This window comes from Sorex fumeus, unplaced genomic scaffold (assembly GCF_029834395.1).
Source record: "Sorex fumeus unplaced genomic scaffold, SorFum_2.1 ptg000126l, whole genome shotgun sequence".
NCBI classification, from domain to species: domain Eukaryota; kingdom Metazoa; phylum Chordata; class Mammalia; order Eulipotyphla; family Soricidae; genus Sorex; species Sorex fumeus.
The window spans coordinates 5,045,288-5,071,241 of NW_026606183.1; the positions used below are offsets into that span (position 1 = coordinate 5,045,288).

The window sequence follows — 25,954 nt, forward strand, 5'->3', positions numbered from 1 at the left end:
ACATGAGAAAATGCTCTACATCATTAATCATCAGGGAGATGCAGATCAAAACCACAATGAGATACCATCTCACACCTCAGAGACTGGCCCATATTCAAAAGAACAAAAGCAACCGATGCTGGCGTGGATGTGGCAAGAAAGGTACACTCCTTCACTGTTGCTGGGAATGTCCACTGGTTCAGCCCTTCTGGAAAACAGTATGGACGATTCTCAAAAAATTAGAAATTGAGCTCCCATTTGACCCAGCAATACCACTCCTGGGAATATATCCCAGAGAGGCAAAAATGGATAGTCGAAGTGACATCTGCACTTGTTTGTTCATTGCAGCACTCTTTACAATAGCCAGAAACTGGAAGAAACCTGAATGCCCAAGAACAGATGACTGGTTAAAGAAACTTTGGTACATCTACACAATGGAGTACTATGTAGCTGTTAGAAAAGATGAAGTCATGAAATTTACATACAAGTGGTACAATATGGAAAGTATCATGCTAAGCGAAATGAGTCAGAAAGAGAGGGATAGACATAGAAAGATTGCATTCATCTGGGGGATATAAAGTAACAAAGTATGAGATTAATACCCAAGAATAGCTGAGATCAGCACCAGGAGGATTACTCCATAACTTAGAGGCCAGCCGGGTATCCTAGAGGAAAGGGCTGTTCAGATAGAGAAGGGAGCACCAAATAAAGGATGTTTGGAGGATCCTCCCAGGAGGGGAGATGCATGTCGAAAGTAGACTATGGACTGAACATGTTTGCCACTCAATGCCTCTTTTGCAGACCACAACACCCAAAAGGAGAGAGAGAACACAGGGGATTGCCCTGCCACAGAGACAGGGGGGATGGGGGGATGGGGGTGGGAGGGATATTATCCATGGTGGTGGAAAATGGGCACTGGTGGAGGGATGGGTATCTGATCATTGTATAATTGAAACCAAAGCACAAAAAATTGTAAATCTACAACTTTAAAAAAAATAAAATAAAATAAAGGGGAAAAAAAAAAAAAGTATATGTTGTGACAAATCTATTGGCTATGAAATGTGCGGGCTTTGCTGTAACAGCCAGTGAAGGCCTATATAAGATCCCCTCTGAAGAAGTTCTGGGTCTTGCCTGACCGCTTGGGCTTGACCCTGGCTAGCCAGCTCAATAAACTACCTGCTTGCTGATTGCAAAAAAAAAAAAAAAAAAAAAAGAGGAAAAGGCGAAGAGAATGGGAAACTTGAGCAACACTAGCACTTTTTCTACAGACCGGAAGTGAACAGGAACAGCTGACAGGAGAAAGCACCAGGAAGAGCCTATATTCCTGAGAGGACTCCAGAGGGATCTGGACACTGGATGTCATTATAGCAGATACAGGGGGTCTAGTGGAACAGAGACCAGCCAACTGCTGACAGTCTACCTGAATGGCACCTGTCCGCACTCCCGACAAAATGAACCAAATGCCAGGTGCCAGCACCCCAGGAAAAAACCTTTACAGTTTTGGATTTTTTAGTTTTGTTTTTTGCTTAGTTGATCCTGCTAAGTACCTATTCAGTGTGTATTTACGCCAGCCTCAATCTTGCACAGTATTAGAGTGGGCAAGACACACTGTTCCTGTCCACAAAGACAGCAAGCGAATGAACAGAGAAATGAAAAAATACAGTCTTATATATAATGCTAGAAAAATCAGGATAAGGTAGAGTACTAAAGAAAACTGTTAGCAGAGAAGAATGGTTCATTTCCATAAGGAGGGCAGGAATGGGTGTAGATAATAAAAACAAAAATCTGGTTATCATCTCCAATTCCTGGCAGAGAACTCCTAAAACCCATGGAACTTAACATCTTCACTGTGTCAACCAAATAACTCCTGGGGGGGGGGGGGGGGGGGGAGGGGTCACTCAGGATAGTGGCTGGTTACCAGAAAACCTACCTCAGAACTTTGATACCCTTTCACCAGTGGGCTGAAAAAGTTCATTAAGCTACAGTGTGAAACCTACATGTAGAAAATAATAAGATAAATGGCCAGGCATGTGGTGATGCAATCCCTGGAGTACAGCAATCCCTAACACCGCCCCCAAAAATAAAGAACTAAAGATAAATGGTGGGGTTGGTAAACATTTAATACCCATCTTCCAAGATTACCGCACCATATTTGACGGGGTTCAAATATGGTTTGAACCATAGGAATATCTGCAAGGGTAATTCGATATTACAGTGGTGAGAAGGTGGCACGGCCAGGGAGGGCAAGGAAGCAACACCCCTCCCTGACGCTGAACTACGCATCCCTTCCCTTGGGCTGTTTGGAGTTGAATATTCTATGAAACACTGACAAGCAGTGGCCAGAAAGAGAGTACAGCCAAGCAAGGCATGTCACATGCAGTAATCCCAGTTCAGATCCTGCCACTGCATCTGGTTCCTGAACCCCAACACAAGTGATCCTTGAATACAGAGCCAGTAGTAAGGTCTGAGCGCTGCCAGGTGTGGCCCAAACACACACAAACACACATACACACACACACACACACACACACACACACAAATACAAACTTCTAAATAAAAGAAGAAAATATAAGTAAAGCCATTTTCTGAGTTCTGTGACTTACCCTGGAGAATTCTTGAATCTAAGAAGGGGATTGTGGGAACTTATGGTTGGTCAGTGAAAAGTATGGGTGGCCTGTGGGAATCGGGAACTGGGACTGGTACCTAACATAGGGACAGTTGTGCAGACTGCATCCTGAACCCCAGGGTTTTGATAGCTAACTCTGGAGAGTCAGTGTGAGAATTAAAGAACTGGTGTCAGAAATACTCCAACGGACTCCGAAGATAAAGGGGGATGGAGCTCTGTGACAGAGCACGCACATGAGGGAGGCATAGGGACAATCCCTGGCTGGCAGGCACACACACATGCACACAGACAAACACAAACACACACATACACGCACACTGACAAACACACACACATACACACACACACACACACACACACACACACACACACACTTAAGTCAAACCTGAAGGAAATGAAAGCATAAGGCAGAAGGATCCACCAGGAGACGCGTTGAGTCAGAACACTCAAAACAAGGAGTAGCAGACTTGGCCAAGAGCAAGGTTAAAGGAATGGGCCAAGGCCATGAGGAAAGGGGCCTCTGCCACGAAAGAAGCTACCCTGGGTGGGGATGCACCCCTAGTCACTGCAGGGCTCTATTCCGAGGGAAAAAGGACCTCCCTGGAGTTCTCCAAGTCCCAGGAGTTCCTAAAGTCGAGGAGCAGGTGAGAGAGCTGAGTCAGGGACCCTGGTCAGATACCACCGTGAGCGGCTAAGCTGAGAGGAGGGTGGCTGGGACCAGGAACCAGGACGATTCTGACAGGACCACAAGACTACATATGAGTTTGACAGGCTGCATTGGCATTCTCAGAAAAAGGAACAAACAACTTTTTCTCACCTGCATGCAGAATTTATTTTTAATTCCATATATGAGATATCTTGGAAGTCTGTTTTTGACGGGATGGGGAGTCCGGTGGTGCCTAGGGATCACTCTTGGTGGGACTTGGGGGACCATATGTGGTGCCGGGATGGACTCCAGATCAGTTGTGGGCAAGGAAAAGGCCCCTAGACATTGTGCCATCTCTCTGGCCCCCTTCTTTAATGTGCTGAGGTCACCTGGTTACAACAGTGCTGCCATTTATGCTTACAGAGTAAAGGGACTGCATGTCTACCACCACCAAGTGCCAACACCTGGGAACACAAGTGCCAGTACCAGACCCTCACATCACTTCGAGTTCGTCTCTTCCTTCCCCCTACCCCAATCAAAGATTTCTGCTGCCACAGTTCAGAGTAGAAACTTAAGTCTAGAATTTATCTGCTACTCCTGGGGATCAGCAAACTAAGACCCACAAGCCAAACCCAGCCCTCTGTGCCCATTCGCGTCCACATTCTTCTGATCAACTGTTTCTACCCTACAACAGCAGAAGTAAAGAAAAGCGACATAACCTAAAAATCTAAAGACACAGAGGCTAAAGCAGAGCAGGTAGGGTGTTTGCCTTGCACACAGCTGACCTGGGTTTGACTCCTAGCATCCCATATGGTTCCCCGAGCACCGCCAGGGGTAATTCCTGAGTGCACAGCCAGGAGTAACCCCTTTTGCATCACCCGGTGTGACACAAAAAGAAAAAAAAAATTAAAACACTTGACAAATTCTATCAAATCAAATTTAAATTCCACAAATAGTAAGATCCCTAAGAATAAAGCGAATGTAAACAAAGACAGGGTCTCAGGGACTGTGTGCCGGGACATTCCCAGAGATCAAGGCAATGGAGGGAAATCTGAGGATGACAACGCCTCCGCAAAGTTGCGGGGGAATCTACAGGACCCAGAAAGTTCAGCAAAGAGCATATGTTGAGAAGCAGGAGCCGGAGGATTAAATAACACCATGGAAGTACTTGGGAGCGGGCTCGGGCACGCAAGACTAACTGGAGTGGTTCAAGAAAAACCAGAAGAACCAGAGAGAGCACGCAGGAACAACACTGTCAGGGAGTTGAATATTTAAAGGCCAAAAACAGGGCAGCAACCAGAAGCTATGAGGTGAGCAAGTCGCCCAGCACGTCCTGACCTTCCCTGTGCAGAGCACCCGGAGCGAATCCAAGTCAGAGAAAAGTGGGCTGTGCTCCGCAGCCCCGGAGAAAACCACCCCAGCCCCGCCTCATTCTGTCCTGAATCGAAACGGAGAGCCAAGGCTCACCAAGCAGAAAAGAAAAATGCCAGAACTGGGAAAGCAGGTACATCAAAGAGCAGCAAAAATTTGGGAAGATACTTTCTTAAATTATAAACAAACATTAACAGAGAAAAACCAAAATGGAACTTTTGCAATTAAAAACATATTGCAAATTCAAAAACAAGGTTGAGGGGCTGGTGCGATAGTACAGTGAGTAGGGCGTTTGCCTGGCATGCGGTCAACCGGAGTTCAATTCCCAGAATCCCATATGGTTCCCCAAGCACCGCCAGGATTAATTTCTCAGTGCAAGCCAAGAGTAATCCCTGGGCATCGCTGGGTGTGACTCAAAAAGCAAAAGAAAAAAAAAAAAGGTTGAGAATTGAAACTCAAGAACACAGAAAGTTACCCCCCCCCAAAAAATAAATTGAGAGCAATATTTGAGATACAAAAATATCCACAAATACCAACATCTAAAACTAATAGGAGTTTCAGAAAGGACAAAAAAATAGAAGGGGAAAAAGTACCCCAAAAATACTGACATAACTAATGCACATAAACCCTCAAAACAAAGAAAAGCCCAAGAGTGGCACATGGCTAAAAAATCATTCAACTTGGACAACATCTCACAAAGTTTCTACATAAAAGGCACCCCCTCCAAAAAAAAAAAAAATGCTTACAGAAACAAACAAACAAACAAAAAAAAAAAACAAGAAAGTCACCTGAGGGAACTAGCCTTCTCATCATCACCACCACTAGAAGACAATGAAGGTCTCTGAAGTTGCAGTAGAGATCTCTAAAGTTCTGGAAACAACCCAAGTGCCCCAAAACAGATGACTTGTTAAAAAAAAAAAAAAAACTATGGTACATCTACACAATGGAACACTATGCAGCTGTTAGGAAAAATGAAGTCATGAAATTCACTTATAAATGGATGGACATGGAGAGTATCATGCTAAGTGAAATGAGACAGAAAGAAAGGGACAAACACTATGACAATGATGGTTGGAAGCGATCTCTCTGGATGGGAGCTGTGTGCTGAAAGTTGATAAAGGACCAAACGTAATGGCTTCTCAATACCTGTTACTGCAAACCATAGCGCCCAAAAGGAGGGAGAGAGGGAGGGAGAGAGAGAGAGAAAGAGAGAGAAGAAAAGCACCTGCCATAGGGGCAGGCTGGGAAGGTGGGTTAGGGGGAGTGACAGGAGGAAACTGAGGATACTGGTGTTGGGAAGTGTACACTGGTGGGGAGATGAGTGCTGGAACACTGTATGACTGAAACCCAATCATGAACAGCTTGGGAACTGTGGATCTCACAGTAATTCAACTAAAAAAAAAAACAAGATCTTCAAAGTTGCAAGGAAAAAAATTGCAGAAGTGGAGGGGCCGGGGGCAATCGCCAGACCAGCAGTGTTCAGGGGGCCACGCCAATGGTGCTCAGCGAATCACAGGCAACATCAGAATTCAAACCAAGGTTGTGACTGCAGTCATATGCTACATGAGTGCCTTAATTGTTGTACTATCTCTCCAGCCCCAAGAATAATTCATATGGGGGCCATTCCTGGCAGAGCTGTGGAAGGGGATAGGGAGATGGGAGGCACACAGTGATGGATAACAACCCAAGTATGTTGAGGCCAAAATATGTTGAGAAACATCCATAATCCCAGAGAAATATTATAGCTTACAGTTCTATACCCAATCAAGTAATGAATCAAATGTGAAAACAGAACCAAGAATTTCAGATGGCATACTTCCAAAAAGGAGGGCCATCTATCTGCTCTGAGTAACAATTTTTCTGTCTGTTAGTTTTTGGGCCACACTTGGCGATGGTCAGGGATTACTCCTGGCTTAGTGCTCAGGAATCACTCCTGGTGATGCTCAGGGAATCATATGTGGTAGCAGGGATCATAGAACCTGGGTCGGTCGTGTGGAAGGCAAGTGTCCTACTCACTATGCTGGCCCACAATTGTAAGCCACTGAGACCTGAGGAATGTTTGTGGTAGCTAACAAAAGGTGTGGAAGACTTTTTTTTTTTTTTTTTTTTTTGCTTTTTGGGTCGAACCTAACAATGCACAGGAGTTACTTCTGGCTCTGCACCCCCCTGGCAGTGCTCAGGGAACCATATGGGAAGCTGGGAATCGAACCCAGGTCGGCCGCATGCAAGGCCTTACCTGCTGTGCTACTGCTCCAGCCCCAGGTGTGGAAAACTTTTACATCATGTGGACAAATGAAGGAACTCTCACACACAGGTTAAAAACACGCCAGAGGGGCGGAAACAAAAAAGTACAGTGGGTAAGGCACTTGCTTTGCCCACAGCCAAATCAGGTTCAAACCCTGAACAACAGCAGGTGTGATCCCTGAGTGCACAACCAGGTATAAGCCCAAAGCATTGCCAGATATGGCCCCAACAAATAAAATAAACACACAACAGAGGGACCTGAGAATAGCACAAGATGGAAAGAATCTGCCTTGCACACAATCAGCCCTAGTTTGATCCCCAATCGCACATACTGGCCCCCAAGCACAGGGTCAGAAGTAAGCCCTGAACACAGTCAGCTGTGGCCCCCAAAAAAACAAAACAATCCATTGAAAAAACACCAGAGGAAGTAAAAATAGAAAAGCATTTTTAATAAAATAAAAGTACTTTTCATTAAGAAACTTCTGCACGCCTGGATTTATTACCATATTCAAGTATCAATTTGATTTTCTAAAAATTCTTAAAACTTGAAGACACTCTAAATGAGGTATCTGATTATGAGAAACATAAAAGGACTTTATTTTGGCTGCTCATATTACTTTAACTTTCTTCCAGTTCCTACCTCTACTGCTCAAGGGTGAACTATTTAAAAGCAAGTTAATTGGTAATAGCATAATGAACAACTGTTACTGTAAATAATACTAATAACTTGACATGCTCTACAGTATTGAAACCTTACAAAATATTATTCTAACAAATATCCACAAGAGGGCAGTGGAATGCTTTTTAAGCACTATACAACTATAATAGCCCTTAAATTTTCATTTTTATGTTAGTCTTGTATCTATTCCTAGAAAGCCCTAAATAGCTACAACTTCTGTAACATAAAATCAGGCCGCATATAGAAAAAACAGATAAAAAGCCAGATATCTGTAGTACATTTCTATTTTAAATAGCACTCAATTTTGAAATTGTGAAAACTAGGGCCCATATGGGCTGGAGCGATAGCACAGTGGTAGGGCGTTTGCCTTGCACGCAGCCAACATGGCCGACCCAAGTTCAATTCCTCCGCCCCTCTCGGAGAGCCCGGCAAGATACTCTCGGTAGAGAGTATCTCGTCCGCGCGGCAAAGCCTGGCAAGCTCCCTGTGACGTATTCAATATGCCAAACACAGTAACAACAAAAGTCTCCAATAGAGACGTTATTGGGCCCGCTCGAGCAAATCAATGAACAATGGGAGGACAGTGACAGTGACAGGGCCCATACTAGATGCTACTGGTCCCATTCGCTATTCACCGTCCTTTATCCTGTATATACAAGTCTCAATAGCAGACTGAATTCTCTCCTTTCTACTGAAATACAAAAGACTACTCAGGATGGGACCACCAGTTGGCTGGAATTAAACACAGTAAAAAATACACCCATCGTGCCAGACAGAAAAAAAAAAATGTATAATGGAAAAAGGGGAGTAAAGACTCGGAAGATTAGAAAATAAATTCACTTCTAGTCTAAAGGATGTTTTCTTAAAAGATCAGGAAACACAAAAAGGAAAAAAAATCATATAAAATTCTTACCTTTGCTGTTCCAGTCTGAGAACCATAAAAAATCTTTACTCTGGACACAAAAACTTCCTTCTTTGGAACAGAGACATAACCATTCGTCACCAAATTCCCAGTTATTTTTGAAATGCTTTTGTCCTGTGAGTTCTTGTCCTTGAAAATAAAAGACTGCACAGAATCTATCAAGTTTGATTATTTTCCTAACTTCCATAGAGATAAAAACTGGCATACATTCTTTGGAGCTATAGTACAGTGGGTAGGGCTTTTGCCTTGCACACGACCAACCCAGGGTTCGATTCCTCCGTCCCTCTCAAAGAGCCTGGCAAGCTACCAAGAGTATCCTGCCCACCAGGGCAGAGCCTGGCAAGCTATGGGTGGAGTATTTGATATGTCAAAAACAGTAACAACAAGTCTCACAATGGAGACATTACTGGTGCCCGCTGGAGCAAATTGATGAACAATAGGATGACGGTGCTACAGTGCTACACCATTTCTAGTTTTACTCAAACAATAACTCCTTGATATATGTTTTATAAAGGGAGAACACACATTTCCAAAGACCATAATGATTCCCATTTCCTCCAAGATAAGACTATATTTGAAGTATATTCCATAATGTGTTTATTAAATTAACAGTCAAAAGTAATTAGGATGGGGAGGTTGGGCCATACCCAGTTGTGCTCAGAGTTCACTCCCGGTTCTGTGCTCAGGGATCACTCCTAGCGATAAGAGGGGGACCATATGCAGTCCAGGGATTGATCCAAGTCAGACACATGCAGTTCAGTGGGGGAAAAGAATACTAATCCTTCAAGATGCAAAACATAAGCTTTTTCACAAAAATTTTTCATTAGAAAATCTTCCTGTATCTAAAACTGAGACATACACAGACATAAAAGAAAGGCAAAGAACTTAGTCTATGACAACTTAGTCTCTGAAAACTAGGGGAGGGGGATAATGTTAGGCCTTTTAAAACCTGTCTAGCTGGGGCTGGAGCAATGGCACAGCAGGTAAGGCGTCTGCCTTGCACACGGCAGACCTGGGTTCCCAGCTTCCCATATGGTACCCTGAGCACGGCCTGGAGTAATTCCTAAGCACAGAGCCAGAAGCGACCCCTGTGTATCGCTGGGTGTGACCCAAAAAGCAAAAAAAAAAAAAAAAAAAAAAACTGTTTGGCCGTGGAGCAGACACAAAAGTAATTTGAAAATGTCTAAATATATCCCTATAAAATATAAATAATTTACCTGCTTCCTGATGACAATCTGAAAACAAATCCAAAGGCTAATGCCAAAGGCAAAGCCCAAATATATGTAAAATCTGTTTATCCACAATGAGAGCAAAGGTGAGAAGTCCCAAGCATTCAAAGGATCTAAATTGAAAATACAGATAACTTCGTTTAAAGCTTCATATACAAAGAAATGCCTACTCAGAAATACATTTTTTAAACGTTAGCTCTAATAAAAATAAGACACTGTGTGTGGCAATGTGGTAAAATTTATATACTATTATAAACTCAAAAATATATAGAAGCAAAAATCTGTAACCTTTACTTGGCTATAGCAATTGGAAGCGAAAGATAAAATAAAAACATTACGTAGAATCATAAGTCAATAGTGTTTTGTCATGCCGGCACCCTAAGCTTTAAAAATTAAAGCATTCCTAATGATGCATGGCAAATGGGTTCTCAAACAGTTGATCCCACGCTTCAAGTTTTAATGAAAGACAGGGCTGAGCCTGACTTGAAATGTTCAGTCTGGGAGCAATTTCGAAAGACTGAAAATAAAGTTTACAGGTCCTCCAGGATGAAAAGTATCCAAAGTAATCGATACACGTGGGTAACTGACGGCAGGAAAGGGAGGGGAGGGAGCGCAGTTAACTCTGCCTTTAGCTTCCACTTAGAGGCATGCTTTGATTCTAAAAATCATTCCTAGCATCAAAGAGCCTGATCGAAATTGGAGAACAATTCTCCCTCGCCTCCAGGGTCGTGTCCACACTGAAAGGAACCAGGTCCGTGTTCACCTAGAGTCACAAGGAAAAAACCAAAACACAAAAATCGGTTTCCTCCCCTGCAGCCCCAGCAACCTTGCCCGCGGCGGGAAAAAAAAAAGAGGGGGTCCTTACCCATTCTCCTACAAAACTGGGCCCTGAGACGGAGAGGAGAGGAAAACGGCCGAACTGAGAGACCAGATGGCAGATGTGGCTGCCAGGACCCCTCCGAATCTAGCCCGCAGCATCGGCTCAGCAACAGCAGCACCTAGAGCTGGGGGCAGCCATGACACTTGCAGGCCCGTCCGGATTGGCTAAGCGCCGGGGAAGGGGCGGGTCCAAGTGAAGCAACGCCCGGAGCGCTGGGATGGGAGCGGGCGACTCTGCGGTCCTCTGGCAAAAAACTGCGGGGTGGACGAGAGTTTTTAAGCAACCAAATGCAAGGTGTTGGGCCGATTGAATCTCAGTTCAAACTCATTCACTTTGAGTGGTCTTGAAGGGCTTTATTTCGTTTGGGAGCCAAACCCGGAGATGCTCATTGATCGAGTCGGCCGGGTCTGCCGCGTACAAGGCCATCTCCCTCTATCTCTCCGGCCCCAAATACACTCGTTTTAAGAAGGTATTACTTAGGGCAGATGCAATTATTAAGTGTTCGATATTAAGATCGCATATTTTAGCAGTGTAGACGCATCCACAGCGGAAACCTTAGGGGTATTTGCTTTAAGATATTCAAACACGAAGATGTTTAAAGAAATGAAGGAGGTCGGGTGAAACAACCGGCCGAATTACGGAGCACACTGCACGTTAAACCTCAACAGTCCAAAGAAACCGGCATAGGCGTGGCCTCCGGCTCGGACGCGCTGGCGCAGTGTCCCCCCCACCCCCGGTCAGCGGACGCAACTCCGCCAGCCAATCAGAGCTCCTTTGGCGCTAGACGCCAGTGAATAACGTCAGGACTCACGCCCGTCTCCCCCGGGCGCGGAAGGATGCTGTAAAGTGCGCACGCGTCGTTGCTCCCTCGTCCTCGCCCTGTTTCCGCCACACCTGACGCCTGCGCAGTGAGTCGGCGAGGGGTCCACCCGCGGGGCGGTGGCAGTTGGCTCCGCCGCGCACTGTGCGGGTGTTACACGGCCGCGCGGCGCGGGGCGTTACAGGACGCGGGCACCGTCGGGCCCGCGCGACGTGGGGGCTGCCGAGGTCACCGGGCCGGGGTCCGTGAGCAGCCGCGATGTCCATCTTCACGCCCACCAACCAGATCCGCCTGACCAATGTGGCCGTGGTCCGCATGAAGCGCGGGGGGAAGCGCTTCGAGATCGCCTGCTACAAAAACAAGGTCGTCGGGTGGCGGAGCGGCGTGTGAGTGACCCTTCCCCCTCGGGGCCTGCCGGGCGCTGGCCCTGGGCAGCTACGGAGCGGGCGAGGCGGGCTTGTCACGGAGGGAACTGGGAACCTGGCTGGCGCTTGCCCTTCCCGAGTTTGAAACCCAGGGTTGCGGGCGGTTTTATTCTGTTTGCTTTGCTTCGCTGGGTTTGGGCTATTGAGGACGGGGGAGTCACAGTTGTCGCGGAATCGAGACGCCCCCGCGATTGTGTTGCTGGGGCCAGAATAATGGGCTTCCAAATGCGTGCCCGGCTGTTGCGGCCCCGCTGGCCCTGCGCTGTCCCGAGCGCCCGGTGCCCTCACTACCGCCATCTAGTGCCGCCCAGCCCCGCGGCACTTCCCGCTGCCTGCCGGCTCCGCCCGGGACATTTTTTTTATCCATTGAGTAAATGCGATGACGTAGGTGGCCCTGAGCTTTGAAATGTTCCTGCCTCGCCGAGTTGTCAGCTGGTATTTACATGTGCATGGATTTCCAAGTTTCCAGTGTGTTCACTTAGGTCTTTCTCTCTTACCCTCACAAGGGAAAAAGACCTCGATGAAGTTCTGCAGACCCACTCAGTGTTTGTAAATGTTTCTAAAGGTCAGGTTGCAAAGAAGGAAGATCTCGTCAGTGCATTTGGAACAGATGACCAGACTGAAATCTGTAAGCAGGTGGGTTTAGAGCTGCACCATAACAGCACTACTGACCCTAATATTTCATCTGTTAGACTAAGTATTTATAAGCTTGATAAACCTTAAAGAATGGGGTTTTGGAGCACAGTGAGTAGGGCGTTTGCCTTGTACGCAGCCTACTCGGGTTCGATTCCTCTGTCCCTCTCAGAGAGCCCAGCAAGCTACTGAGGGTATCCGGCCCCGTGGCATAGCCTGGAAAGCTCCCCGTGGAGTATTCGATATGCCAAAAACAGTAACAAGTCTCACAATGGAGACATTACTGGTACCCGCTCGAGCAAATCAGTGAACAGCGGGAGGACAGTGCTACAGTGAATGCTTAACTATGGAAGAATGTGAGCGTACAACTCACTTTAATAATTCAGGTCATGACTTTTTCCCTTTGTTTAGCCCAAGTCTCTAGAAATTGAATTTTGTTATTAGTTGCCTCTTTTTTTCATTTGTGTATTTTAAGTATTTACCTCATTTAGACCATTAAAATTGCCTTTCCCCTTTCTATATCCAATCTCTTAAATAAGCAAGACTTTTCAAGCCCAAGGTAACCAAGTATATCCTTTAGGATATACTTAAGAGTATATCCTAAAGGATCTACTTGAGCCTTAGCTAAAATCATTGCTTATTTATCTGATAGCTAGAGAAGAATTTAACTTTTTTTAGATGTTTTAAAATTTTTTGAATTTTCAAATTTTTTAAATTTAAAAAAATTTTAAATTTTTTTGAATTTAATTCAAACATTGGTTTACAAGACTAAACACCTTTTGCTTCACACCCAGCGATGCTCAGGGGTTATTCAGGAATTACTCCTGGCAGTGCTGGGGAGACCATATGGGATGAGGGGATCGAACCTGGGTCAGCCTCGTGCATGGTAAATGCCCTACCGCTGTACTATCACTCCAGCCCAAGAATAAACACTTTTTAGGCTACAATGTTAAAAAACTACACACACACACCCTCCGCCAAAGTGCTAATCTCCCTCCACCACTTTCCAGCAGACCCCTTTATCTTGTCAGCCCACTCCACACCCTTTTGGTAACCTAATTTTATGTTTGCAGTGTATGGGTTTCCGTGTACACTGCCTATTCCCTTGGTTTATGTCTCATATATCACGTTGAGATCACTGATATTTGTACTTTGCCCTCTGATTCATGTTATTCAGCATAACGTGCACCATGGCCTTCCATTTCCTTTGTATGGCAAAGAGCATGTTATATCAGAGGGCAAAAGTTCATCTTTTCTATTAGCTAAGGAGTAAGAAATTTAATTTTCTCCCCAGTTAATGAATATGGTAGGCAGCAAATAGTGTGTAATTAAAAACAATGCTTTCTTAAATGTGCTCTTTTTCTCCTTTAGATTTTGACTAAAGGTGAAGTTCAAGTATCAGATAAAGAAAGACACACCCAGCTGGAGCAGATGTTCAGAGACATTGCAACTATTGTGGCTGACAAATGTGTAAATCCTGAAACCAAGAGGCCCTACACTGTAATCCTTATCGAGAGAGCGATGAAGGACATCCACTACTCAGTCAAAACCAACAAGAGCACAAAACAGCAGGTGAGCAGTTTTTAACAAGCTCCAATGAAAATCAGCATTCTCTGAAAAAAAAAAATCATCAAATGGTTATCATTTAAAGACATTATTAAAAGATAAAAACTTGGGGCTGGAGCATTAGCACAGCAGATAGGGCATTTGCCTTGCATGCGACTGACCCAAATTCGATTCCCAGCATCCTATATGCCCCCCCAAGCATCACCGGGTGTGACCCAAAAAGCAAAAATAAATAAATAAATAAAAAGATAAAAACTTGTATTTTTACAGTGATTTTTACTTTGCTTTTTAGATCATAAAAAGATTTCTTTAGATTATAAAAAAGTGTTCATACTCTAAAAGCCAACTTTTTAATATGTTTGCTTTGGTATATTCAAAAACTTATGCAGTCTTCCCTGCTACATGAATTGAGGATGTTTTCATTACCACAGGAAAAAATCTTGCACCCATTATTAGCAGGTGATCCTTGTCCTCCCTCCTCCACACAGCCACAAACTTACTTTATCACCTTCATGGACTTAATTTATGAGCAGTTCATGTAAATGGATACAGTACAGTAAGTTTTCTTTAAAGGTTGGATCCTATTGTATCATGTCTCAGTATGTCATTTCTTTTTTATGACTATTCGGTATAATATGAAAATAACACATTTGGTTTATTTTCAGTCTTGGGTTCTTTACTCTTTAACATTGCAGGGGTCGGTGCCACTGTGCTTGGAGGCTGTTCCTGTCTCCGTGTTCAGAAGTGACCCCTGTTTCACTCGGGGAACTGTATTTGGTGTCAGGCATCAGTCCATGGTCAGTCATGTGCAAGACTGACTTCCTGTATATACTATTACACTTTTTTTTTCTTTTTGGGTCACACCAGGCGATACACAGGGGTTATTCCTGGTGGTGCTCAGGAGACTATATAGGACCTGGGAATCAAACCCGGGACTTTTTAAAAATAAAGAATAATGCTGCTGTGAAATTTAATTTTTTCCTTTAGACTTGTTTTTATTTCTTTGTCTCCAGGAATGAAATTACTATATAGTAACTATGTTTAATGTATAATTATTGTTTATTTAATTGGGGTTTCACTTGGTTTAATTTGCATTTCTTTATTGAGTGGTGATATATTTTCATGTGCTTCATAATTTTTTTTGAGAAGTCTATAGCCTTTAACCAAATTCTTTTTTTTTTTTCCTTTTGGGTCACACCCAGCGACGCCCAGGGGTTACTCCTGGCTCTCCACTCAGGAATTACTCCTGGCGGTGCTCAGGGGACCATATGTGATACTGGGATTCAAAACCCAGGTCGGCCGCGTGCAAGGCAAACACCTTACCCACGGTGCTATCGCTCCAGCCCCAGACCAAATTCTTTTTGTTTTCTTTTTTTTTTTATTTTATAATCATTTTTATAATTTCATAATCAAACAACTCTGCAATTCAAGAGGAGGGATAGGAAATTATAGAACTGAGAACCACAGGAAGAGCACAGGGACTAGAGGACACTCGAGGGGGGACAGGGCACTCTCCTGAGCTGTAGAAGGAAGGAACAGCCTGGTAGTTAAGGGAGTCCGAGACTTCAGATATATCCACAGTCAGAATCCGTTGCCTTCCTGCTGGTGCTGCCATTCCTGGTCTCATAGCTGTTCATGGCTTGCACAGTATTCCTGCCCTCCTTCACTTTACCCAACACCACATGCCTGCTGCCCCCCCAAGTCTTGACACTACAGATGAAAAACTGGGAATCGTTGGTGTGGGATCCAGCATTTGCCATGGACAAGATGCCAGGATCTCTATTCTTCGGGATGAAGTTCGCATCACCAAACTTTACTCCATAGATAATTCAGAGTGAAGTCCCCACCCTGCACCGAAATCCTGGGAAAATCCTGTAGAAGCAGGAAACTTTGTAACCAAATCCTTTCTCAGAACAAGACAGTGTTCTGCCTTCTTTGGGGCTTCCACTGCAACTAGCTCAAAGGAGATGGCTGAGGCTCACCATTGACTGGTTTGCTTGACCATGGTTGCGGAAGGAACCAGGCAGTGATGGTGTCTGCAAGGCCTGGTTGTTTTTTAATTTTTTATTTAGGTTTGGGGCCACACCCAGCAGTGCTTAGGGGTTATTCCTGCTGGTGCTTAGGGGGAAAATGCAGTGTTCAAGATGAAACCAGGGTTGGCTACAGGCAAGACAAGTGCCTTACCTCCTGTACTAACTCTCTGGCCCTCACTTTTCATTAAATTATAAAAAAAAAAAAATACTTAACTACGTTAAATTATAAGAAGATATACTATCTAAATGTTAGTAACATCAGTTATAGAATATACCAGTATTTTTTTTCTCCATTTCTCGGGTTGTCATCTCACTTCGATGTTGATTGTTTTGTTTTGTTTAGTTTTTTTTTTTTTAAGCACAAAGGCTTTTAACTGATGTCCAAATGAACCGTTTTTTCCTGAGGTTGCTTATGTTCTTCCTTTAGTATCTTAATTAGCCAGCTAGATGAAAACTGCTTTGCTTTGACTACTTGATGAGACCGTGTGGCAGAAGCAGCAGAGAAATTGCAAACTTTCTCAATTTTTTTCTTGATAGGCTTTGGAAGTGATAAAGCAGTTAAAGGAGAATATGAAGATCGAACGTGCTCACATGAGACTTCGGTTCATTCTCCCACTGAATGAAGGGAAGAAGCTGAAAGAAAAACTCAAGCCACTGATCAAGGTTGTGGAAAGTGAAGACTACAGCCAACACTTAGAAATCGTAAGGATTCTCTTAAAATTCTATTCTTCCAGTACTGGAGCAATAGCATAACAGATAGGGCATTTGCCTTGCACGCAGCCAACCCAGGTTTGATTCCCAGCATCCCATATGGTCTCCTGACCACCACCAGGAGTAATTCCTGAGTGCAAAGTCAGGAGTAACCCCTGAGCATCATCGGGTGTGACCCAAAAAGAAAAAAAAATTCGATTCTTCCATCTTTGTGTCCATTTGCCAAAATTCCCTAGTCAGAATTATTTAACAGACATTCAGAAGGTATGAGCAGTAAAGCATTCTTAGAATTCTGCTAGAACGTCAAGTCAGAGGGCAAGCGAAATAGTTCAAGGGGTCAAAGAGGAAGCCTCCCATGCAGCCCACCCCATCCCCAGCTCTGCAGGCCCTAGGGGCCCCGGATTAGAGTGACAGGACTCAAGAGGTATCATATCTTTGATTGGCAAAGAATAGATCTGCCAGCTGATAGGCCAGGAAGGACCTGGCCTTCCCAGCACCTTAGGAGTCCCTACTTCTTCCCCATTCCCAAAAAAGTCAGAGTTGAGTTAGAAATAAATTGTACTTGAACACACACTTTTTTAAATTATTTTTGATGAATTCATGCTTTTGTTTGTTTTGCTTTGTACTGTTTTGGTTCCACACCCAGCAGTGCTCAGGATTTACTCCTAGTTCTCTTAGGAATCACTACTGGCAGATTCCAGAGAACGATATATGGTGGATCGAATCTGGAACCCCAACATTGCAAGGCAAACAACACACCTACTGTACTGTCTATCTGGCCCTGTTGTGTTCATTTTTGGTGGAAGAATATATTATACTCTTAAATCTTTTATGAGGAAAATGGAAAGATTGAAAGTCAGTAAGACTCAATTACCATGAAATATTTTAAGCAACAAAAACGTCATTATCTTTGAGTTTGAACCCCACAGCTTTAGTGTAAATTCAGATATCTGCAGATGCATGTTTCGCGCCTCTTTAGCAAACAGCTCCAGAGGATTATTGAATATTAGACTCTAGATTTGAAATAAGACGTCTAAAATACTCTGGAGTTTTAAAATCCTCTCAAGACATAACATTTGGTCCGAAAGAAGACGTTTAGGGCTGGAGGGACAGTACAGAGTCTAAGGTCTTGTATCGCACACAGCTGAGCATCCCAAGCCTGCCAGATGATGCCCCAGTGGAGAACCAGGTGTAGCCCCCAAACAAAAGACATTTAAGTTTTTTACTCCTTCAGTTATGGATTTCTTAAAAAATAAAAAGAACTTTGAATGATGTGTAATGATAAATATTGGTATTCAAAAACCTGCAGCGGCCCGGCATGATAGTACAGTGGGTAAGGCACTTGCCTTACACGCAGCTGGCCCAGATTCGATCATTGGCCTCCCGTCTTATCCCCTGTGCACTGCCAAGAGTGATTCCTGGGAGCTGGAGCAATAGTACAATGGGTAAGGCATTTGCCTTGCACGCGGACAACCCGGGTTCAATTCCCAGCAACCCATATGGTCCCCCAAGCATCGCCAGGTGTGACCAAAAAAAAAAAAAAAATGTGATTCCTGAATGTAGAGCCAGGAGTAACACCAGACCATCTCCAGGGATGGCCCAAAAAGAATTTTTTTTTAAAAAATCTGCAGTCCTCTAGTCCAGCCACTTCATTAGCAGCAGAGGCTGCAACAGAACCTACCCGCCACCCCATGCTCTGTCTTCTCTGTTGCCCGGAAGGTTGTGTAGAGATGAACTTGGGAAGGGCTATGCGTGGTTGTCCAAGAGAGTCGGGGCTCTGTCTTCTGTGTCCTTAGCTGCCTATCTAAACGCTGTGTTCCATGTTTCAGGTGTGTCTCACTGACCCCGGCTGCTTCCGAGAAATTGACGAGCTAATTAAGAAGGAGACAAAAGGCAAAGGTTCTTTGGAAGTCCTCAATTTGAAAGACGTGGAAGAAGGAGATGAAAAATTAGAATGACACCAGTCTCTTCAGCTTTCTGACACTACAAGGGTTTTCATTTCGCAGTCCTTTCTGTGGTCTGCCAAAATAACTTGCTCACACTTGACGTTTGCTATCTTTGTGTTACACGTGTACACAGACTTTCCTTACTAAGTATTACCATATGGGATTCATTTACTTTCCTTTATAAATTGAGACTTTAGCCAAAAATGAAAAATTCAGTGTACAAAATGCAGAACACTTTGCTTCTGTCCTTGCCCTTGTAGCTTTCCAAGGTGAAAGTTATTTGAGGCAGTCCTTACGAATGGAAGGTTAATTAATTGTAGGAGGACATTTCTGTGACAGGTATTTGCTGAGAAAACATGATGAGTTAATCCTATGTGTGTATAGGATAATTTTCTTTTGTAGCCTAATAGAAAACTTGGATGATGACTTCCTGATTAGCTGGAAAAGAGACAGATACACAGTGACTGGGCAGGAACTGAAGGGGCTTCCTTGACAATACTGCCATGACCTGGGTCAGTCCCATTATAAAGTAGTTTATTTCTGATTTTTAAAGTTTATAATATATATATTAATATGGCTAAAATTATAATCAATAAAACCACTATTTTTATTAATCTACGGCTTGTGTTCCCAGATCACTTCTTACCTCCCTTCTTCCCTGCCTCTTGTAGGGCTGGAATTTCTTAGCAGGAGTAAGTAAATAAGTAGCCAGGATGCTTAGAAAAGACCTGTTGGATAAACACCTGCTAAATTAGCTGGGGCTGTCAGAGATACGGTTCTTAATATTTTAAAATTTTGGTGGACAGATTCTTTTTTTTAACTCATCCTCAAGAGAAATACAGATAACAAATAAAGGTTCATTTCATTATTAAGAATAGTTTTTATTTTAACTAAACACAGTGTTCTTATACCTGATTGGTTTCATATGCACGTAGAATTCACTTGTTACAAGTTCTCAGAAATGTTGTTTTAAAATCATTGAAATTACAAAGCTAAAAAATTTTTTGTATAAAAATAACATGGGTACACATTTGTTTACACTGACATTGAGCTTTGTACTGATACACTTCTTTAAATGTGGCTGATTTCATTTGTATAGTTCATTATTTTATAAAGATGGTTGAAACTTGAAGACAAAGGAAATAGTCAATTGTGAAGTTGTGAAGCTAACACGTTTAGTGGTTTTCATCTGTTCTGTAGAATGGTGGCAGTATATGGAGAAGTTATTACCACTGAACACAAAGTAGGCCTAGATCATGTACCATTTTACTGATATATAAATATTACAAATATTTTTATTACAAAAAATGATCTTTGTTTCTACTTTAGTCATCCACAAAATACTTTTAACAGTTCCTCAGGTGTAAGTTGAGAATCACTGCTTTTACCAGCTTGAACAGTTAAAACTGTCTCAGGTTAATTTTATAATTATTAAATTATTTTAATAATTTGTTACTAAAATGTCAGTCAGGGGGGCTGGAGAGATAGCACAGCGGGAAGGGCGTTTGCCTTGCACGCAGCCGACCCAGGTTCGATTCTCAGTATCCCATATGGTCCCCTGAGCACTGCCAGGAGTAACTCCTGAATGCAGAGCCAGGAGTAACCCCTGTGCATCGCCAGGTGTGACCCAAAAAGAAAGAAAAAAAAATGTCGGGGGCTGGAGAGAGTAGTGTGGGCTGGGCACTTTCCTTGCAAGCGGGTCTAAGTTCCTGGCACCTACCATGGTCCCCTGAACCCCACCAGGAGTAAGCCCTGAGCACTGCTGGTGTGGCATAAAAACCACAATAGCTGTATTTTTAGTGGGAAAAGATATAAGCAATTAGATACTTTTTAATTTTTTGATCCTCCTATAAAAGTGAGTTTCTCTCAAGTGGGGGCTATGTGAACCCCCAGAATATTCCAGGGGCCACAGGTGAAAATTATGTAAAGATGACATAAGAAAATACTGTCAAGAGGTTGAAAACCTGTAGATCAAACCATTTTTTTGATTTGCTTTGTGTTTTGCTTTTTGGGTCACACCCAGCGATACACAGGGGTTACTCCTTGCTCATGCACTCAGGAATTACTCCTGGCCGTGCTCGGGGGACCATATGGGGTGCTGGGAATCAAACCCGGGTCGGGCCACGTGCAAGGTAAATGCCCTACCCGCTGTGCTATCACTCCAGCCCCTCAAACCATTTTTGAACTAAAAAAGGTCTTACTGGGTTGGAGCAATAGCACAGCAGATAGGACATTTGCCTTGCACGCGGCCAACCCGGGTTCGATGCCCAGCATCCCATATGGTCCCCTGAGCACGGCCAGGAGTAATTCTTGAGTGCAGAGCCAGGAGTAATCCCTGTGCATCGCCGGGTGTGACCCAAAAAGCAAATAAAAAGAAGCTCTGAGTTTCTGTTTTTAAAAAGGTCTTACAGCTTGGTCAGAATGGACATTTCTAAATTAACACGTGGTAGTGCAGCTCTTTGCTTTGATGCTTCTCTCATCTCCGTGCAGTTCCTCTAGCCAGTAGAGCCCCATACTGCTTGAAATCCCTTCACAGACCATGAGTTTGCCCACCCTTGCTTTTGGGTTCGCCATTGGTACACACACACACACACACACACACACACACACACACACACACACACACACCAATGTGTTGAGCCTAATTAAATGTGAGGTGATACCTGCACTACATGAGGTCCCTTGACTTCAGAAACTCCATCATTGCAGGGTTTAATCCTGGAGGCCTTTGAGCATCACCAGGTGTGGTTCTGCTGGCCCCTGAATTCTGCCAGGTGTGGCCCCCAACACGACTGGGGTGCCCCTTGTGGTCCCTGGCGTGACAGGGCCGTAGCACTGAACCATCACCAGGTTAGCACTTGGGACGCTTCCAGGCTCCCTGCACACTACTCGACAGGGTTTATCAGCTACAGCAGCATTTCTCAACCAGTAGAGTCGGGAAGTCAGATGGAAATTGTGTAAATACGGGGTCATGGCCCAAGATTAGAGGGGCCAGCCCGTAGGACGGCAACAGAAGGAAGCATTGCTGGAAGTGACAACAGTTCGAAAAAGTTTGAGGAAAGCTTTGTACAAAGGCTACTTGGCGTCACTAGGTGGTTTCTGGTATGCTAAGTTGCCACAACCCTCAGGATATTTGCATCTGCTGCCAGCAGAGGTCCACGTTTCCCCCCAGAATATCCAGTCCAGTCTTGCTCTGTTGGCTGTAAAGAAAATTGCCAATGTTCATATGCACTACCCATACACATGTTTTTAGCCTGCTCACTACCTCAACCCCACCTCATGAGGTTCTAAAGACTTCAGTGGTTGCTAACCCTTATAGTTTGCGTGACTGTTTTCAAATTCAGGGCACTGGTTATTTGAAAATCCTTTCTGCTGCTGTACAATGTATCAAACTCCAGTGGTTGTGGAAAAACTGCCGCTTGCAGCATTTAATGATAGAGATAGCAGAAGCCATTGGCTCTTCGCTCATCACTCCTAGCATTACCCAGCCAACCAGACCTATAGTTCAATATAAAAATCTGAGGCCATAGGGTCAGAGCCATAGTACAGCTGGTGGGAACTTGCCTTGCACGTAGCTGACCCAGGTTTGATCCTCAGAATCCAATATGGCCCTCTAAGCACAGCCGGGAGTGATCCCTGAGCACAGAGCTGGGTGTAGTCCAAAAGAAGCAAAAAAAAAAAAAAATCTGAGATTACAGTGTGCGTCATCCCTGCAGTGCTCAAGGGCCCTCAGGGCCACGCCAGACAATACTCAGGAAGGCCATGCGGTGCCAGGCATCGCACCAATGCTTCAATAAGCTGTTAAGAATATCTCCTCACCCCCAAACTTAAACTTTTATAGTCTTAAGAATATGAAAGTGTTTCACTAATAAAAATTTTTTTTAAAAAATATGAGTTACTAGAAAGTGTTTTGACAATTATGGGAAGACACAATACTTAAAAGAGTAGATATAGTTTTTACTCATTAAAAAACTTGTATGAGGCTGGAGTCAGTAGGGTGCTTTCTTTGCACACATGGTAGACATGGGTTCGATCCCCAGCACCACTTATGGTACCCTGAACCCTCCCAGGAGTGATTCCTGAGTGCCAAGCCAGGAGTAAACCCTGATCATCGCTGGATGTGGCCCCCAAACCAAAACAAAAATATGCATTTAACTTTTCTCCATACCTCTCTAGGATGGTAATAAACAAAGAGCTATGAAAATCCCAAGGCACTGTGTTGGTACTTGATCATATGCACTTGGGGGAGCACAGTTCAACAATAATACCCAGTAATTCTGCTCCTAAATATACTCTTCAAAGAGTTGAAATCATGCAACATGAACAGATGAGTCAGCAGATAAGGGGCCTCAATAATGTACTTTTGGGAAATAATAATACAAGAAGAGATGTCCTACCTCTAAAGTGGCCCAAAGGCATGAAGATCACATTCCTTTGACATACAAATCCTGAACTCTTTGTAGAGGAGAAACTTAGCCCTCACAAAGAGAAGGGTGGACCCTCAGAGAAGAAGTTACAGAAGAAACCATGAGATTATGAAAAGACCATCAACAGCTGCATAGTACTCCATTGTATAGATATACCAGTGTCTTTAGCCAGTCATCTGTTCTCAGGCACTCGGATTTTTTCCAAATTTTGGCTATTGTGAACTGTACAGCAATGAACATAGAAGTGCAGATGTCACTTCAGCTAAACTTTTTTGCCTCTCCAGGATATATTCCCAGGAGTGGTATTGCTGGATCAAATGGGAGCTCAATTTCTAATTTTTTGAGAATCGTCCATACTGTTTTCCAAAAGGGCTGGACCAGTCGGCATTCCCACCAGCAGTGAAGAAGAGTCCCTTTCTCACCACATCTGCACCAACATTGGTTGCCCCTGTTCTTTTGGATGTGGGTCTGTCTCTGTGGTGTGAGGTGATATCTCATTGCTGTTTTGATCTGCATCTCCCTGATGATTAGTGATGTAGAGCATTTTCTCATGTACCTTTTAGCCATTCAGAATTCTTCTTTGAAAAAGTTTCTATTTATTTCATTACCCCATTTTTTGATGGGGTTGGATGTTTTTTGTGGAGTTCAACCAGTGCTTTGTATATCCTTGATATCAACCCCTTATCCGATGGGTATTGGGTGAATATTCTTTCCCATTCTGTAGAAGTCATAAAATTTACATACAAATGTTACTACATGGAAAGTATCATGCTAAGTGAAATGAGTCAGAAAGAGAGGGAAGACATAGAAAGATTGCATTCATCTGGGGAATATAAAATAACAAAATAGGAGATCAACATCCTAGAATAGTCAAGATAAGTTACAAGAGGTTGACTCCATGGCTTGAAGGCCAACCGCACATGCTATGGGAAAGGGCAGCTCAAATGGAGAAGGGAACACTAAGCAAAGGGTGTTGGGAGGATTCTCCCAGGATGGGAGATGCATGTTGAAAGTAGACTATAGACCGAACATATTTGCCACTCAATGCTGCTTTTGCAAACCTTAGCATCCAAAATGAGAGAAAAAACAAAAGGGAATGCCCTGCCACAGAGGCGGGATGGGATGGGGGGATGGGAGGGATGAGAGGGTTACTGGGACCATTGGTGGTGGAGAATGGGCACTGGTGGAGGGACACAATCATTGTATATCCAAAACCCAAGTACAAAAACTTATAAGGTCAACAACTATACCACATGGTGTTTCGCTAAGAAAAAAGAAGAAAAAAGAAAAGACCATCAACAGTCCAAGGGATGAGATTAGTGAAGATCATTAATAGCGCAAGGGAAATACCTGGATTAAGTTTTATGTATGCAAAACCTAGGAAAAAATATTTGGAGAAATTGTATACAAGCTTGTCCTGAATGTCATTGGGGTGGGGGAAGTCAGAGAGAGAGAGTATAGTGGATTGGGTATTTTCCTTGCTTGCTGCTGTTCATGGCGGGTTCGATCTCTGCCCCCCACATGGTCTCCCGGGTCCCACCAGGATGGATCCCTGAGTGCAGAGCCAGGAGAAAAAACTGAGCAACTCTGCATATGGACTAAAAAAAAAAAAAAAAAGATGAAAGCCATTTGGGGCTCGCTCTTCTAGACTGCATTCTCTCTCAAATATAGATTTCTTTTCTCTCGCCCCTCACAGGTTTCATTCAATAAAAACGATTTCTCTTCACTCTTCTGCCTCTTCCTGAAGTTACACTGGTCAGAATTATTCCTGGTGGTGCTGGGGGACTATGTGGGATGCCAGGTCGACTGTGAGCAAGGCAAGCACCTTACCTGCTCTCTGGCCCTAGTTCTCTTCTTTCTGCTCTCATACTTCTGTGTGCTTTGCTGACTACGTGTGCCATCATTTTTTTGAGCTCATTAAAGTTACTCCCTGAGAGGCTGGAATGATAGCACAGCAGGTAGGGCATTTGCCTTCCACCTGGCCAATCCCGGTTCGATTCCCAGCATCCCATATGGTCCCCTGGGCACCACCAGGAGTAATTCCTGTGTGCAGAGCCAGGAGTAACCCCTGTGTATCTCCACGTGTGACCCAAAAGCAAAAAGAAAAAAGGAAAAAATAAGTTACTCTCCGAAAGTATACAGAACTCGTTATTGCTCCCCTGGAACAGGGTAGGATGGGGGGAAGAGAGTGAAATAGTGAGAAAATAGCGGTTCCAGGCAAAAATCCTCCTACCTTCTCCTGGTCTTCAGAGTTTTTCCACAGATAGTTGCTTCTATTTTATTTGCCTTTAGTCCATCAGGCTAAAATACTTGATTCTGACCATTCCATCCTGTTTTCTATCTGCTGAACTCTTTGCCAGAGATGCCTAGACATGATTAAACCTTTTGCCAGGACACAGCTTGGCTGTGGGGACATCACAGTCACAGTCCCTATGAAGCAGTCATTTAAATGAAGTTCTGCTCCAACGAAACCTCCCTCTGACAATGAGGGAAGTCTAAGAATACTTTAGCTTAGCGACACAGCCTAGACAACACTCTCCGAGTCAGTACACAAAGAGCAGAGCTTTGATGTGACAGGATGAAACATTTGCACTTCCTGAAACATCAACAGTCTGCTTGCTTTGGGCAGTCTTCATCCTCATGGTGAGTGTCACAGAGCTCAGACTCTTGATGTTCATAAAGGCAGGAATCTTATTTATGAGACTTTTCTATAATATCAAAATTATTCACTGTCACTGTCACTGTCCTCCCATTGTTCATCGATTTGCTCGAGCGGGCCAAGTAACATCTCCATTGGAGACTTTGTTGTTACTGTGT

At 43.8% G+C, this 25,954-nt stretch overlaps 2 protein-coding genes across 3 annotated transcripts in view; one reads left to right on the forward strand and one right to left on the reverse strand.

Annotated features, from left to right (window-relative positions):
* Nucleotides 1-10,713, reverse strand: part of LOC130044980 (S-adenosyl-L-methionine-dependent tRNA 4-demethylwyosine synthase TYW1-like) — a 238,123-nt gene extending 227,410 nt beyond the window's left edge. Inside the window, exons 1-3 of one of the 2 annotated variants that reach the window (XM_056137665.1) lie at nt 10,562-10,713; nt 9,685-9,809; nt 8,459-8,596 (exon numbers count right to left, since the gene is read on the reverse strand). In XM_056137665.1, the coding sequence (XP_055993640.1) occupies nt 8,459-8,596; nt 9,685-9,809; nt 10,562-10,565 (267 nt within the window). In that variant the 5' untranslated portion in view covers nt 10,566-10,713. The remainder of the gene's footprint in view (nt 1-8,458; nt 8,597-9,684; nt 9,810-10,561) is intronic. The other variant, XM_056137666.1, reaches the window with a different exon arrangement.
* Nucleotides 10,714-11,463: 750 nt separating this feature from the next.
* On the forward strand, nt 11,464-19,324 carry SBDS (SBDS ribosome maturation factor). Its single transcript, XM_056137667.1, has 5 exons — nt 11,464-11,782; nt 12,328-12,457; nt 13,826-14,026; nt 16,591-16,755; nt 18,594-19,324. Exons 1-5 carry the CDS (start codon nt 11,655-11,657, stop codon nt 18,720-18,722), a joined length of 753 nt encoding a protein of 250 aa, XP_055993642.1. The 5' UTR covers nt 11,464-11,654; the 3' UTR covers nt 18,723-19,324.
* Nucleotides 19,325-25,954: the final 6,630 nt, after the last annotated feature.